This window comes from Telopea speciosissima, chromosome 3 (genome assembly GCF_018873765.1).
Source record: "Telopea speciosissima isolate NSW1024214 ecotype Mountain lineage chromosome 3, Tspe_v1, whole genome shotgun sequence".
Classification (NCBI taxonomy): Eukaryota; Viridiplantae; Streptophyta; class Magnoliopsida; order Proteales; family Proteaceae; genus Telopea; species Telopea speciosissima.
The window spans coordinates 63,413,536-63,429,873 of NC_057918.1; the positions used below are offsets into that span (position 1 = coordinate 63,413,536).

The 16,338-nt window shown below is 40.9% G+C and overlaps 3 protein-coding genes across 3 annotated transcripts in view; 1 reads left to right on the forward strand and 2 right to left on the reverse strand.

The window, feature by feature from the left end:
* The window catches only part of LOC122654456 (low affinity sulfate transporter 3-like), a 30,424-nt gene extending 18,190 nt beyond the window's left edge, over window positions 1-12,234 (forward strand). Inside the window, exons 14-15 of the mRNA XM_043848550.1 lie at window positions 9,778-9,784; window positions 12,224-12,234. The gene's annotated coding sequence lies outside the window, so the exon portion shown is untranslated. The remainder of the gene's footprint in view (window positions 1-9,777; window positions 9,785-12,223) is intronic.
* Window positions 4,716-5,399, reverse strand: LOC122655397. Its single transcript, XM_043849594.1, has one exon. The coding sequence runs from the start codon at window positions 5,397-5,399 to the stop codon at window positions 4,716-4,718; it is 684 nt and encodes a 227-aa protein (XP_043705529.1).
* The window catches only part of LOC122655398, a 32,077-nt gene continuing 21,686 nt past the window's right edge, over window positions 5,948-16,338 (reverse strand). Inside the window, 12 exon segments of the mRNA XM_043849595.1 lie at window positions 5,948-6,103; window positions 6,507-6,604; window positions 6,672-6,726; window positions 6,728-6,853; window positions 7,557-7,631; window positions 7,894-7,989; window positions 8,098-8,346; window positions 9,133-9,236; window positions 9,362-9,455; window positions 9,572-9,658; window positions 9,880-10,035; window positions 12,085-12,293. Of these exon segments, the coding sequence (XP_043705530.1) occupies window positions 5,960-6,103; window positions 6,507-6,604; window positions 6,672-6,726; window positions 6,728-6,853; window positions 7,557-7,631; window positions 7,894-7,989; window positions 8,098-8,346; window positions 9,133-9,236; window positions 9,362-9,455; window positions 9,572-9,658; window positions 9,880-10,035; window positions 12,085-12,293 (1,493 nt within the window). The 3' untranslated portion in view covers window positions 5,948-5,959.

Sequence of the window (16,338 nt, forward strand, 5' to 3'; positions counted from 1 at the left end):
ACATCAACCGTCGGTATTCCAAAACTCATACTTGTGTAAATACAACGACAATGACCTCATATATCAAGGGACTAATAATCATAAGCTAGAAATGAGAAATGATCGTTGTCGGTTAGTAAAAATCATGATTAAGCTTTATCCATGTTATCCGCCCAATGGATAAGGATGTCAACGGATATTCGAAAATCCTATTCGATCCGCGTTCATATCCATTTAAGAGAATCCGAATCCGTCCGAAAACTAATCGGATACGAAAATGATAATCCCACTATTCGACCAATTATTATCCGATTCGTTTAGCAATCCGACGGTCATAAAATATCTAACTGTCTATCCGATTAATTTTTTTTTTTTTTTATAAGGGTAAATTACATGACACCCCCTTAAAATCTTCTCATACTCAATTCACCCCCTCTTATTTGAAAATACACATCCGTCTCCCTCTTAGAGGACTATATTACAAGTTAGTCCTCACCGTTAGTTTTATGTTGTTAAGTGATGAAGTCAGCAAGTTAATTTTATTTAAATCTCCAAACTACCCTTGGCCATGGGTAGAGTTACAATTTTACCCTTGGATCTAAAAGCCCCAAAATCGATCAACTCTCTTCCTCATGGATTGATTGATTGTCTCTCATTTTCTGGTTTCAGTGAAACCCTAGCTTTAGCTTAAGCTTCTCTCATGGTGGAATCTGTCTGTATTGGTAATTTCAATAACTCTTCATCTTCAACCTTAAACCTCACGATAAAACCATGAAGCTAGCAGTAATGATGCTTCTTGAGATCGATCTGGCACCTCAAACAGGGCTTCAAATAGCAGGAAAATTTAAGGCAGGTTTGGATTCCCCAACTCTATTAAACCAACACAATAACAATCCCAAAAGCTAAAAGGTTGAAGCAAAAAATTTCTGCAAGTTGTATCTGGCGGTAGGAGAGACAACCAGAACTGTTTCAGAGTTTGATCTTACAATAGGGGTGGGTGATAAGAATGAGGTCGGTAATATGGGATTTTATTTTCCTTGATTGTATATGATCTGTAATGGTATGATATATATAGTATTAACTTCTTATTCTGTAAACCTACGTATATGGTATATACAGTCACAAGGATATGTACATACTAAACATACAAAAGGGGATGGGATTGACACTATCATATTGAGATCGTGTGAGCTGGTGTAATGCTAAGACTCCCCCTCAAGTTGGAGTGTGGAGATTGCGAACGCCCAACTTGGACATGAGGAGAAGATACTGATCACGGCCCAAGGGCTTAGTAAACAAATCTGCAACTTGGGAGGCCGTGGGAACTTAGCTGGACTGATGAGACCTTGATGCATCTTTTCACGAACGAGATGGCAGTCTATTTCAATGTGCTTGGTCCATTCATGAAAAATCGGATTTGCTGCAATATGGAGTGCCGCCTGGTTGTCACAAAATAAGGGAATTGGACCGGTGCGGCGAAGCCCAATATCATGAAGTAGGTAAGACAGCCATGTGACTTCGCAGGTGGCGACAGCCATGGCACAATATTCGGCCTCAGCAGAGGATCGAGAAACTGTATGTTGCTTTTTTGTTTTCCATGAGATCGGACAATTGCCAAGAAAAATGTAGTATCCAGTGGTGGAACGGCGAGTCATGGGGCAACTCGCCCAATCAGAGTCACAATATGCGCGCAACTGTACCCTTGAGATAACGTAAGAGCCGATGGGCGGCATCAAGATGAGGCCGGCGGGGCTGATGCATGAATTGGCTCAATATGTTGACGGTATAAGATATATCGGGTCGAGTCACCGTCAAATAAATCAAGCGCCCAACCAAGCACCTATATGAGGATGGATCCGATAGTAAAACCCCAAAAGTATCAGTGAGTTTCAAGTTCTGTTCCATAGGAGTGTCTAAGGGTCGAGCTCCACTCAAACCACAGTCATTCAAAATATCGAGAACATATTTCCGTTGACATAAAGAGAGGCCATTTTGAGATCGTGCCACTTCAATGCCAAGAAAATATTTCAAAGGACCGAGGTCTTTAATGTGAAATTCCTAGTGTAGCATAGCCTTGACTGAATTAATCAAGCCATCATCGGATCCCGTAATGACAATGGCATCAACATATAAAATCACAAAAATAGAGTGTCGCCCGCGATGCATGTAAAACAAGGAATGGTCTGCCTCGGTATTTCGAAACCCATAATGGCACAAGGAAGTAGAGAACTTGGAATACCATTGGCGTGATGCTTGCTTGAGACCATATAGGGACTTCTTGAGACGACAAACCCAAGTCTCCCCCTTGCGCCGATATCCAGGGGGAGGATTCATGTACACCTCCTCATTGAGATCACCGTGGAGAAACGCATTATTCACGTCCATCTGATGTAAAGGCCAGCCATGGATGGTGGCAACTGCAAGGATCAACCGGACGGTGACTAACTTGGCAACTGAGGCAAATGTATCGTGATAATCGATACCCTCCACCTGATTATAGCCTTTTGCGACCAAATGGGCCTTGTAACGCTCAATAGAGCCATCAGATGCACATTTGATTTTGTAGACCCATTTGGAGCCAATAGGAGACTTTCCCTGAGGAAGGGCAACAATTGTCCAAGTATCATTGAGTGTTAAAGCATGGATCTCAGCTTGAATGGCATCCCTCCATACCTGGTGCTTCACAGCCTCGGTAAAGGTAGTTGGTTCTGAGGAACTAGATAAAGATGTGAGAAAAGCTAAATGCGCTGGATGAAAATGATCATATGATAGAAAATTAGCCATAGGATACATGGTACCTAAACCAACAGCCGTTGACGATACTTGAGACGAGGGTAGCGTGCAATGGTAATCTTTGAGACGAAGCGACAGATTGCGTGTGCGTTGAGGACGCAATGGTGGCGGCTAGGGAGGGGAAGAAGGTGGCGGATCTAGGTGAGGAGTAGGTGATGGTTATGTGGTAGAAGAAGGTGGCACCATGGGCTCAGTGGTGTTAATGATGGGTTCAATGGTGTCACTGATGGGTAAAGGAAGGACAAGGGAATCGGGGAGAGTTGGGTTAGGGTGAAGTGAATAGGGAAATATCGTTTCATGAAAGATGACATCGCGGGTGATGTAGATACGTTTAGTGGGGAGATCAAAAATCCTAAAGCCCTTTTGGCCATGAGGATAACCCAAAAAAACCCCGAGGGATGCCCGTTTGTCAAACTTGTGAAGGATAGAAGTGGGGCGACCAAAGATCAAACAGCCAAACACACGCAAGTGGGTGAGGACTAGGGGTCGGCCATGAAGTACCTCAAAGGGAGTTTTGCCATGAATTACCTTGGAGGGTAACCGGTTTATTAAGTAGGCGGTAGTCAAAAGACAATCACCCCAAAACTCAAGAGGTAAGTTTGACTGAAAACGTAATGCACGGGCCACAGTAAGGAGATGTCGGTGCTTACGTTCGACGACCCCATTTTGTTGAGGGGTGTCAACGCAACTGGACTGATGAAGAACGCCCAAAGAGTGTAAGTATGCGGAAACTTGGTTGTTGAAAAACTCCGTACCATTATCGGAACGAATGCATCGAATGGTGGATTTAAATTGTGTGTGTACCATAGCGAAAAAATGAAGTAAAAGAGAGTTTACTTCGGATTTGGATTGCATTAAATACACCCAAGTGCTTCGTGAAAAATCATCTACAATAGTAACAAAAAAGGGGCACCTGATGAAGATTTGATACGAAACGGTCCCCATACATCTAAATGCACCATTTCAAAGCAAGAAGCGGTCTTTATTGAACTAGAAGGAAAAGACAACCGAGTTTGCTTAGCCAGGGGGCAAACAGTACAAGTGCAATTATCTGAAAATAAAATATTAGAATCAATAGTACGGATGCGAGGATGAGATGCTAACCCAGGGTGACCCATTCGCCAATGCTAAAGGTCGAAATGGGCTCCTGGGGACGCAACAGAAACAAAAGGAGAAGAAGGAACCGCTTCCAAAAAATATAAACCACCATGCCGCTTACCCATCGCTAAAGTCGTCTTCGATTGATGGTCCTGTATAAGACAAGAGTCAAAGGAAAAGGTGACCACGCAATTAGAATCAATCGTAAGCTTGCGAATGGAAATTAAATTAAATTGAAAATCTGGAACATAAAGAACCGAATTGAGAGTAATAGTAGGAAGCAAGGAAACATCACCAACATGGGTAACTGTGACATTAGAACCATTGGGTAATAGGACAGGAGTATGAGTGTTAGTGTTGTGAATAGATGAGAATAAAGAGGGGTCAAAGACCATGTGGTCTGTGGCACCCGAATCCACTATCCAAGATTGGACCGAATTGAAACAAAAAGGGGATGAAATACCTGCTAAGTTCACTAATGGGTGGTCACCAGGAGGAAGGAGAGCCAGCAGTTGTTTAAGTTGATCGGCTGTCAAAGAAGGAACCAATGCATTGGCAGTGGCAGCAATGGGCCGGGTGCTTGGAGCACACAAAGGTGCAGAGCTTCCTGTAGAACTTGCTGCAATCGAACCAGCCTTTGGATTATTTGATCGAGGTTTCCACCAGTCTGGAAACCCATGCTTTTTGAAGCATCTGGAGTCAAAGTGGCCTTCCTTATTACAAAAGGAACAATGATATACTGGTTTGGATGAGGAGCCAGAACCAGAACGTGATGCAGCAGATGGGCGAGATACAATCATGGCTGCTTGATCGGGTGGAAGAGGGTGTGCATCATGAATGCTACGCTAGCGCTCTTCTTGCAAGAGCAGTGAGTAAGCCTTGGCGACAGTGGGCAAAGGGTCCATCAGCAGTATTTGGCTGCGCACAGCCGCATAATTGTCATTTAAGCCTTGAAGGAAGTCAAGCAAGTGATCGGTATTCAGAAAATCTTGCAGCGTTTTGAGAGCTCCACAAGAACAGTTGGGAAGAGCACGGTAAGATAGCAGTTCATCGCGATAACCTTTGACGATGGTATAGTATGCTGATATCGAATCACTGCCTTGGACATGAGTGGAAAGTGCACGACGTATCTCAAAAATACGCGGTGCATTCTTTGGGGAGAACCGATCTTGGAGGTCAGTCCATATGGCGTGTGCGGAGTCAATCCATAGAATACTATGGGAGATGGAAGGGATTGTGGAGTGTACAAGCCAGGACTTGACCATGCTGTTGCAACGAACCCAGTGAGCATAATCTGCAGATGAAGTTGCCGGAATCGGAAGAGAGCCATCAATAAAACTGATTTTGTTCTTGGCTTCAAGAGCCATCAACATGGAACGGTTCCATGTCGGATAATTGTCACCATCTAATTGTGGAGTAACAAGTGATGCACCCGGCTGATCATTCGAATGTAAGAAATATGGAGAAGAGATCAGCAACGTAGCCGGAGGGATTGAAGAAGCTACTGTCTCTTGAGCAGAATCAGTCATGGTGAAAAATAGATCGTTTCCTAAACTGATACCATGATAAGAATGAGGTAGGTAAAATGGGATTTTATTTTCCTTGATTGTATATGATCTGTAATGATATGATATATACAGTATTAACTTCCTATTCTGTAAACCTACGTATATGGTATATACAGTCACAAGGATATGTACATATTAAATATACAAAAGGGGATGGGATTGACACTATCATATTGAGATCGTGTGAGCTGGTGTAATGCTAAGAGTAATAGGGCTGGAGATTCTAGGCTTTAGATCGTCTTTCAATGGATTGAGTTACAATAATCACAATATGCCCACTTAAAATGGAAGAGAAATTACAATGATGTGATGGCTCAATAAGAACAGTTCTCAGCTCATGTCCTCCCAAGATTGTGCCGCAGCGCAGGCTGCGCCCCGGCACATGGGCCTACCACTCAGGGGCAGGGTGGTCATTGCACCCACCCCCATGTGCCTAGGTGCAGCCTGCGCTGCGGTGCAGAGAACAGCGCCCCTTGATTTAAAAATATTATATTGTAGAACCAATTCTCAGAAACTTTTCCTTACCAAGCAGGAACAACCGTCCTGAGTAGAGCCAAAGCCATCTTGATCCTCTCCAAGGATGCTTGCAGTGAAGCAAGGGCCGCTGCATATGAGATACGGATGCAGCTGCCATCCCCAAATGCATCTCCAGGTACAAGTGAAACCTGTAAATCCAACCACCAATCCATTTTTAATGACTGGAGATTTTGGTACATGTTCATATTTTGAAGCCAGATCAACAACAGGACAAATATTCATAATAATCAATAAGAGAGAAAGGATTTATTTTTAAGGGAACTACCAAGCGATCTTCTAAATAGAGACCCAATAACATGCAGGATTCTGCTGACTAGTCAGATATAATTAAGCAACCAGTTCATTCAAGCAGATTGATTTTTGTGGTATGGGCATTCTTCTAGGTGAGTTGGTACACAGTCCAGAGACCAGACCCTATTGCAAGTATGCAATGGGCAATGGGCATTGGAAGGCTTAGATGCTTGTTCTAGCCCTCTAATCCCAATTATTGTGGTCATTATCAAAGAAAAATAAAGCTACATTAACCATTACCTGTGCTTGATCAAGGAGTTACCAGCAAAGAGAGTCTGAATCCTTGATAACATTAAAGCCTTTGGCTTCTGTTCCATAGTAGAAGCTTAGAAAGCACCCTGCAAATCCAAAGAAGTTTACTGATATCTCAATAATGCAGGATAGCTCAAAAAGGGTCAAAGATACAAGCTGGTACCTGGGGCTCTGATATCTTGACACCCTCTAATTCTTTATAGCTTTTTAACCAAGAAATCCCGCCGTTCCTGGAATGTTTTTACCATAGTAGACACTGCTTCACCTCCAGCATAACCCATTCCTGAAGCAGCAACCACTGCTTTCTGTGAAATGCTGCTAGCATCTGAAGTGGACTAGAGCAGCAACATGAATTACTGGAATCAGCCCATGCTTGCATTTTATTGAAAAAGACCCAAGCAGACTCATCTCATCACTCTTTCAACAACCTCCCAAAGGTTTTCCAGAAATTCTCACCTTGGCAAGTGATAACTCGAGCCAAGACGAGAAAATATTTTGAGGGTAAAGGCTGGGAATGCTGGCACTCGGTTTAGCTTGAGTCTCTCTCTCTCTGACCCCCCTGCCCTCCCCTCCCACCCTCTCCATTGGGCACAGTCGCTAGCTCCAGGAAAGCCAGCGGCATGCCCAACCCTCTCCCATAATTTAAATGAGGAATTCTTGCTCCAGGATGGGAATACCCATTACCAACGCCATCATAAATGTGGGACACATACTATACCAGTGTTTGTGCCAATGATTACTGTCCATCCCAATAATTTTATAAGTCAAAGGTCATGATCATCTATCTTGATCAACAAATTTCAGTCAACATGGTGTTTGCATGATTGCACAGGATCCACTAAATTGTGGATCGGGATAGCCTGTCTATGTGCTAGACTTGGTGAGGGGATCAGAGCCAATATCGGATGGGTTGCATCTCTGAGATCACTTTGTCCTAGAACAATAGGAACTCAGATCAAGAATTATTGTGACCTGTATTATTCAAGGATGTTTTTTTTGTTGGGGGCTTGGGGGGGGGGTATTCCTAATTCAACTTGCAAGCTCACACATAAAGGGAACAAAGTGTTTGGGACCAGCAAGGTACCCAAGTCTCCAGCCAGTCATTGCGAAGGCCTACAAATTGGCCAGTTCTAACATCAAACCTCATAGAGACATCATATGCATTATAGAACTGTTCAATGCCATTAGACATCATGCATAAAAATAAATGCAACAGAAAAATGTGAACCCTTTAACATGCTTGTGTGCTTGTTCGTCGTGGTTCATTATCATGAGAGATCAAGACACAAAGCAAATCATAATATAGTAATATACAGATGGGAAGCTGACAAAAAATTATGCCTTGAGCTCACACCAAAAAACACAAGGTAGTTACCTGAGAAAACCCATTGACTGTGAGAGTCCTCTCCCACATACCCGGCTGAGTTGCTGGTGCATAAATGATGTATTCATAAATCTCATCGGACAGTACCTGATAGACACAAATAAGTGAAAATTCCAGTTCAAATATTAGCTTAGCGAACAATAGTAGTGCATTTATTTCTTCTTAGTTTTTAGGGTTACAGATTAGTGATCATACCAAAAGCCTGGGATGATTTGATATTATTTCAGCAATCTCCTCAAGCAGTCTTTTGGGATAAACTGAACCAGTTCGATTGGATGGGGAACAAAGAATCAGCAGTCTAGACTTATCACTGAGTTTGGATGCGAGAAGCTTTGAGTCTAATAGAAAATTGTTCGAGATGAGTGTTGGAAGACTCACAGGCTTTGTATCACCCAGCCTCGCCATTTCTGGGTAGCTGACCCAATATGGAGCTGGAATTATAACCTGAAGAAATAAAAAAAAAACTTAGTGAGAAATAACTCCACAATGTGACAATATGAAATCAACTGAATACCCAACCCCCATTGAAATCACAAAGCAAGGGCCTTATGCACACCATAAAGGTTCTAAAATCAGTTGATTGTAATATAAGTTCTTTTTGCTTTAATGGTTGTTTTGGTAGTTCTTGTTTGCCCTAAAGGCGGAAAGCTGGCTTTCTTGACACAATGAAACTTAGATCAATAAAAACTAGACCTGCTAAAACAGAAACCTGCAGTTGAATGGTACATTCTAAGGTATCTTAATGTAAACAAGAAATGACCCAGAGCCGTATATGAGCTTTATAGTTGAAGTACAAAACTAGCGTGATAATACAAGAGGCCTAGAGTTGTCTAAACTCGGTAGAGGAAAGTGGTGAATAAGACTATTCTCTAACATAAGGCGTTTTTCTCTTACTAGCATATTGGATACTTCTCCTCAATTGTGGCAAGGACACAATTCAGGTACATTTTTAGGCAGAAAAGAAATTCAGATGAAATGGCTCTATTTTGAGTTGTCCAGGTAACATAGATTGAGTTTGATGCCACATGAATAAATCAGAAGAAAACCTAGTTGCAAGTCATTAGTTTCTAAAACTGATTCAGTAATTTGGTTCAGTCAGCCCCAAACAAAGCACTAAAACAATTAGGTGAGAGATTATAAATCTAAATCAAGCTAGATGAAAATTCCCAAAAGCAAACCCCATTGAAGTTGCACACAACTTGTAACTGCTGGAGGAGCACACTACTTCACCTCATCCCCGGGAGAACAAACTGCCATCACAGCTTGCAGGATACATTGCTTTGCTCCATTACTGACCAAAATCTGATCAGGTGTATAAGTAAGCCCTTTCTCCTCTGATAAAAGAAAACGAATTGTTAAAACCAATGTGGGAAAGCCCAAATATGGAGAAAACCACCAAAGCACCTAATCTCTGATGTGATAGAAAAAGAAACTTTAATTGTAAAGCAGAATAACTCACCCTTCAATTTACGACAAATTGCGGTACGAAGCTCTAAAGCACCAGCATTAGGGGTGTACCTAGTGTGACCTTCAGAGATAGGATTGATCCCAGCCTAAATTAAGGCAGACCATAAAGAAATTAACTGATGTGAACAAGACAAGAAGAGCTAATACTTGTAGGAGTCCCAAATATGACTGAGAAAAGAGTGCAAATTAGGTGTATGGAGACCTCAGCGATCACAGAAGGGGTATCAAAATCAGGTTCTCCAGCAGCTAAGAGTATAACAGGCACTCCAGCATGGGCAAGTGCAGTTGCCTGGTTAGATTGTTAGGGATAGGGTTTTAAGCACAAAGTTGCTTAAAGCATTACACCCTGAGTATCTAGTTTGGAATACCCAGACTGCTGCCTCCAGCTAGTATATATAGAAAAACTAGGGTTTAGGTCAAATGGGCTAGTTACTAGATTGCCCCTCACAACCTGGGCATTAATACAAGTAGAATTATATTAGAACATATGAAGGGATATTACATAAATACCCTTACAGTTATGGCCACCGTCTTCGAGGGCTTAACAGAATTAACTCTTGGACTAAGAGAGGTGTCGATGGAAATTTTGTCGGAAACGGTCTCTGGTCTTACGACTGCGGAAATTCTAGAGAACTGCACTAGCAGCTTTTGCTTCATGTTGATCCACTTAGAGTATGTGGAACGTTGTTGTTATTGTTGGAAATGTATTTTGTCATAGTAGTGTTGTGACAGTAGCTATTGGTGGTTTGGTAAAGCTGGAATGATCAAAGGGGCTTCTACATAGTATCAAGGGCAATTTGATCATTTGATAGAGTTACAGCAGAATCCGAGCATGGAGGATGACTATTAGTAGTATATTGGGTCCCTAAGAAGTGTTTGGCAAAGGCCAGAAGCAGCAGGTGAAGGCCTCATACATCAAAAGTTTTGATTTCATAGGATCGTGCGGTGGGGTCCACTTTGAAGCTATATTTGGAGATCTTAATGGAAAAACTGGGAGAAACACTCTTCATAATAAATGTATCTCGTTGAATCATGGTTACAATGTAATTTGTTTCACCTCTTTTTGATGTCAGACGAGGAACTTATGGCATTTTTCGTGTCGTTGCGCGAAAATGGAGCGAATCTAGAGAAGGACGTTTTCTCTCATACTTAGCCAAATTTTTTGGTTTAAATTTAACCACCATTCTGTAGACAGACGTTTCCCTTTAAGTTGATAAAGTTCCAGAATCTCCACGAGCGTCTGATCAACTTCAAGTGCTTAGATCCCTCTTGGACGTCGCGGATTGATGCAAAATTCTTTTTCAAAAAGAAGGAATAAAGAAAGGAAATGTGTGATTTGGCAGTGGAGTGTGACATCAGCATGACATCACCTATTATTTCTAACGTAGATGGCCTTGTGAAATTCTCTGACACGTGTCCCTATTGAACCTAGTTTTGTCACGAAGAATCTAGTTATTTACGATTCTACCACTGGTTACCAGTTCTGGAGCATCCAACTTTGGAATGCCGTATCTTGGCCATCCAGAGTCCAAATGGGATGAAATTTTTTTTTTAAATTGGGTGTTTTTTTTAGAGGAAGCCATTGGAAGTAGTTTCAGCATCGTCTAAGCATATAAAATCGACGATATCACTATTTTATACTCGATGACTCCGTATTGAAGATGGTTTGAGCAGTGAAGCATACACAGACACAATTTCTATGCATCAGAGGCTTCATGGTTGTTGGGATTACTTTGTAAGAGGTAATCTAATTTTGTAAAAACCTATTTTTTATGTTCTACGTTGTTTACTTTGTTGAAACCCTAGACTGTGTAAAAATTCTAAGATTTTTTTTTTTTTTTTGATGAAAATTAAACCTTCTATTAATTGAAAAGAAATGTGTACATCAGTGTGGTATGAAGTAATGTAAAAAACCTAATGTTGGGTCTTGTATTGGGGGGCTTTACATTCTTGTACTCTCAATTGATGGATTGTAACTCCATTCAAGATGGGGCTTGACTGGAGAAGGGGTTGTTGTCCTCGTTTGTGTTGTTACACAAACCGAAGCAATGATTGTAGTTCCTGGGCTGTTGTTGCAGTCAAAATTTGAGTAGCGTATTGAGCAATATACAAAACCCTAGGTAGGGTATTGCTCCGTGGATATAGGCAGTTTGGCCGAACCACGTAAATTTGGTGTCTTGTCTACTTTATTTTCCATTGCAAATATTGGAGTATGTTTGATCTGCAGAGTGGGATGCACTGTCTGGTAGACCTAGCCACACAGTGGTTGCGAGGTGGACGTGCATGTGTGTTGTGGGATTGGTAATTATGGGATTGCCCCAGCCAATCAAGTTTGCTTGAAGTCTTCTCTATCGACGTCAACACAATGTTGGAATTTAGAAATTATTTTTTAAGAACATTGATTCACCCCCCCCCCCCCTCTCAGTGTCAACTTGGGATCATATCAACACTCCAAAGATCTACTAAAGAAATAGAAATTTCATAAAAGCAATGCCATCAACGGAAGTAAGAGTGAAAATCCTATGACAGTCATCTCTACGGATACAAATGGAGTAACATTGCAAGTTTGGAAGCATCAGATGCCGAAGCATTTAACACTAGCAAGATGAATTAAAAGTGGGAAAAGAATCAAAATCAATAAGGTAACAATAGAAAAGCAAAACAGAAATGAATCCATAAGTGATAGATTACAAAAGTAAGACTGAAAGAGGGAACGTACTTGAAAGAGAGACCGTGGATAAGAGAAGAGAAAGAGATGGATCTAAAGGATTCAGGGTCAGAAGAAGGAGCGAGACGGGAAAGACTGAGAGTAATGCTGGAAGAGCAAGAACCCTGGAGAGAACCAGCAGAAGAGTAAGTTTGATGGGTTCGATTCTCGACCTTAAGATTCAGCTCTGTTATAGAATTTTCAGTACTTAAAGAAGCTTGAATTTAAAGCCGACAAAGTGAGTTGCCGGTTTGATGGGACAATAAAAAATGGGAGAGTAGACGGGGAGAGCGAGGTGGTTGGTGAGGTAGGCTTAAAACCCCTTACGCATTTAGCCACAGAAAACTGGGAAAGGTCAAATTGGGGGAAAGAAGAAATTGAAGAGAGCTGAATCGATTGGAGAATATTATTGAATGTTGTTTATTGATGATGTATAATGGATGGATTTCGAAGTAAGATCTTGACGAATTTAATCTTATAGTTCCACAGTATCTAACACGTGATTCACTAAATCTGAACCATAACCAATTCACCTGTTTTATAAATTCTGAACCATCACCAATCTTTTTTTCTTTTTTGTTGGTAAACTAAACCATCACCCATCCGGAATGAGGAAGAGGCAAACAGTTGGACTTGGCAAGCTGTGAATTTGAAAAGTTCATTAACCCTTGTGAATATTATGAGTCATCCTTTAAATTGGGAGAGGGTTCCACAAGGGAAGTGAATCTGCACGCTACATCAATGAGGGATTGGAAAATAGTATCATCCATATGATATTCACATGAGAGTCACATGATCAAAATAGTACAGAGAGAGTGAGCCCCACTGTTTATTATTTGAGAAGAGTATAAAGAATATGTACAAGGGCACAAAGGATGTTAACATACAATATACCACCAGCATACCCAACCTTTTCCCCATAAATTATAATTCAATATTTAAAATGTCTTGTGATTCTTGTCAAAAAGAGAAAAGAGAGACATTTATACCACACGCATTGTTGACGGCGAAACAGCCAATAGTTACCCTGCTTGCTTTTATGTATTTTGGGGAGGGATCTATACAACACCATCATATATTGGAATCTCAGCCAATATGCATGGGAGAAAGTACCTCACGATTGGTATACAAAAGGATTGGTATTGGCATCTCTCACGTCAAACCAATGAATACATGGGAAGCATTGCTTGTACATAAGAAAACCCACATAGATCTACTAGTACCCCAGTATGTACATTATTTTCCCATGTTTTAAATATGAAGTGATTGGAATTCCATTAAGTGGATTTTCCCAAGGGAAAGCATGGTTCTTGGTATTAGTTTTGTCGGATACCAATAACAATATAATACCGTATGAATTGATTGTATCAGACAAAAAGTACTCCATTTTTTTATTTTTTTTGTAAAATTCTCCATTTTTCAATATACGTATGGATATGGTCCAATCCATATCATATCAATGTTGGCTGAGACAAATAACGACACCTATAACCTTGAGTGCCAGTGACCTTACGTCTCATTATACAAGAGGTGATGGATAAAATAAAGAATTTATTAATCCAATAAGCCTACATTGCTATGCATTATGGTTTATGCTGATTTGCTCTTCCCATACATGGTGGTCCAGCCCATGCGGTCCAATTTTACATGACCAAGTTGGCGTACCCATGGTTATATAGGTCCATCTATTAACAACCAGCTTCATTTAACAAAGTTTGGCCACATTACCCTTGTTTGAGATACCTTGATATCTTCTTCACTTGACCCATTATTATAGGCATATATGCCCCCCTTATTTTGAGGAGAGAGAGAGAGAGACACACATGGGAGTGTTGACGAAACTACTTCCCTAAAGCATTTTCTATTCACTTTTAATGTCCATAATAAGCTGTTACGATTTGATTTATGTTTTTTTTTTCTTTTCCATTGAGATTTTGTATTAAATTTAGTGAGAGTTTCTTACACCGCCAGTGTGGGAAGGAATCTGCATGCTACACCAATGGTTGTCTTGAAAGGAAATTGCACTCTTGAATCTTGACAGCACAACAATTGTTTTCCCTTAAATTTAATTGACCAACAATTCCACCCAATTTTATGCACAGGCCATGCCTTTCAACCGTTAGATGGGTGTTCAGGAGGGAAGAATTGTAATAACATCCCCCTCTCTCGTTCCCATCCAACGGTTGAACCTTTTGGCCCTAACAATATGATTCTGATTCTTAACAGCTAACCTGAAGGTTTGTCAAGCTAAACAGATTATTAGCAATGCTGCAATATACACATTCTCATAATAACCCTCACAATTTGGGTTTTAATTACCACATTTATACATAAATGTCAATATAATATTGGTATGCTCTTTGTGGGAAAACTATAATCCCACACTTCACATGCAACTTTATATACTCCCTTATGTCAATCGTAAGATTCTAACTCAAAGTCTTCTTGCTGCTAGTCGTTCTTACCTCATGTCTTGTTTTCCTTTCCATAATAAAATCCCTCGTAGTATAGATTTTATTTGCCTTCGTTCTTGGAATGGTAATAAAGAAGAGACAAAGAAACTCCATTTGACCTCTTAGGCGAAAATTTGTTCTCCTAAATCCTAGGGAGACGTAGGCTTGAGAAGCTCAACCACCCAAAACAAGGTGCTGTTAGTGAAGATGGGGTGGAGACTTTTAAATGAATCACATAATCTTTGGGTAAGGACTTTAAAAGCTAAATATTTCCATAATAGATCTATTTTCGACCAAAGATCCTTTTCCAAAAAAGGATCCTGGACTTGAAATAACGTCACTTGCATCTTACCAACCCTGGAAAAATTGGTATATAAAAAAGTGGGAAATGGGTTAGATACTTTCTTTTGGACGGATCCTAATTGATTTACTAATCTCAATTGTAACATCTCCAAACATTCTTATCATAGTCAACTCTCTAACCTCAAAGTTAGTGAGTTTATTACCTCAAACATGTGGAATATTAACTTACTTTCTACCCTTCTTAATCCATTTGGTATCTGTGAATTCCTTAAAATTCCCTTATCTTCCAACCCAGACCATTAGTGTTGTAGAAAGACAAACAATAACCAATTCTCTTCAAAGATGGCAACAAAATTTTTACACAAACAGAATTTCCACTCTCCACCCAATTTCCATTTAATCACCCCTCCCATTACACCTAAATGGTGCAATTTTTTCTGGAAAATTAATATCCATCCCAAGTTTAAAGTTCACCTATGGAGAATTCAAAATGATGTTATCCTAGTTTGTGCAACCTAGGGCTGCAACAGGACCTGATTGGGTCGGGTGTAAGTACCGCGGTCCTTTGGGACGAAGGTTTCCTCAGCCCTTTGTGGTATATGGCGACATAGGGTTTTGGGAGATACATGTGTGTGTGTATGGATGTGGATAACATTGTCAATGTATAATATCGATAAATAGGGGATTGGGATCATGCATTAAAATATGTTAATATAATGAGAAGTCGCCACCTAGGGTTAGGGCCTAAGACCCATTAAGTGTAGCCCTACCCGTGGTGAGCGGAATCAGGCTACGTGACTCCATATGGTCCGACCAAAGGTTCGGGTAAGGGGTCAGGTTACAAGTGTGGGAAGGTGTTAGGCACCCACCTCGCCCGGCCGAAGCCGGTCTCTCTGTGTTAGATGCTACATAAGGACGAATGTTCTCTCTCTTTTATTACGAGGATGGGGGACATTATAAACTACATTTAGATGCTATGAATTGAACTAAAGCATAATAAACTACATTACATATATGAAAAATACGGACTAAAAAGATGAAATATGAAAGGACTACATTGAATCAACAAAAATGCAAGAATTATACCTGTATGGTTGTATTCCCCTGGCTCAGGGGGGATAGACGAATGGACTGACGCTGCTTCTTTCTCGGCAGAGTAACGGCTCTTTCGAGTGATTTGGAGAGGAGTAAACAGACAGAATAACGTCTGTAACAAAGGAGTTTTGATGGTTATCTGTGCACAGACGGAATACCAACACCAAGGAGCCAAAGCACTCTATACTCAGAGGGACAATCGAAGGATCTGTCTGCCATAAGAAAACTTCAAGCACTCACACACTCATGAGAGAAGGAGGAGAAATGAGGGTGAAAAGGGAGGAAAAAGAGACTAGGAATCACTTGGGGAGGGTCTCTCTACCCAAAATTCCTTGGGAAATGTGGGAGGGGACCCTCCTATTTATAAGGAGGGACCCTTTCTCTCTCCTGGCCGGATAGGTCCTCCACGGC

Bases quoted from the DNA above. Each gene is read 5' to 3' on its own strand.
- LOC122655397 (XM_043849594.1), bottom strand. From the start codon at position 5,399: ATGACTGATTCTGCTCAAGAGACAGTAGCTTCTTCAATCCCTCCGGCT.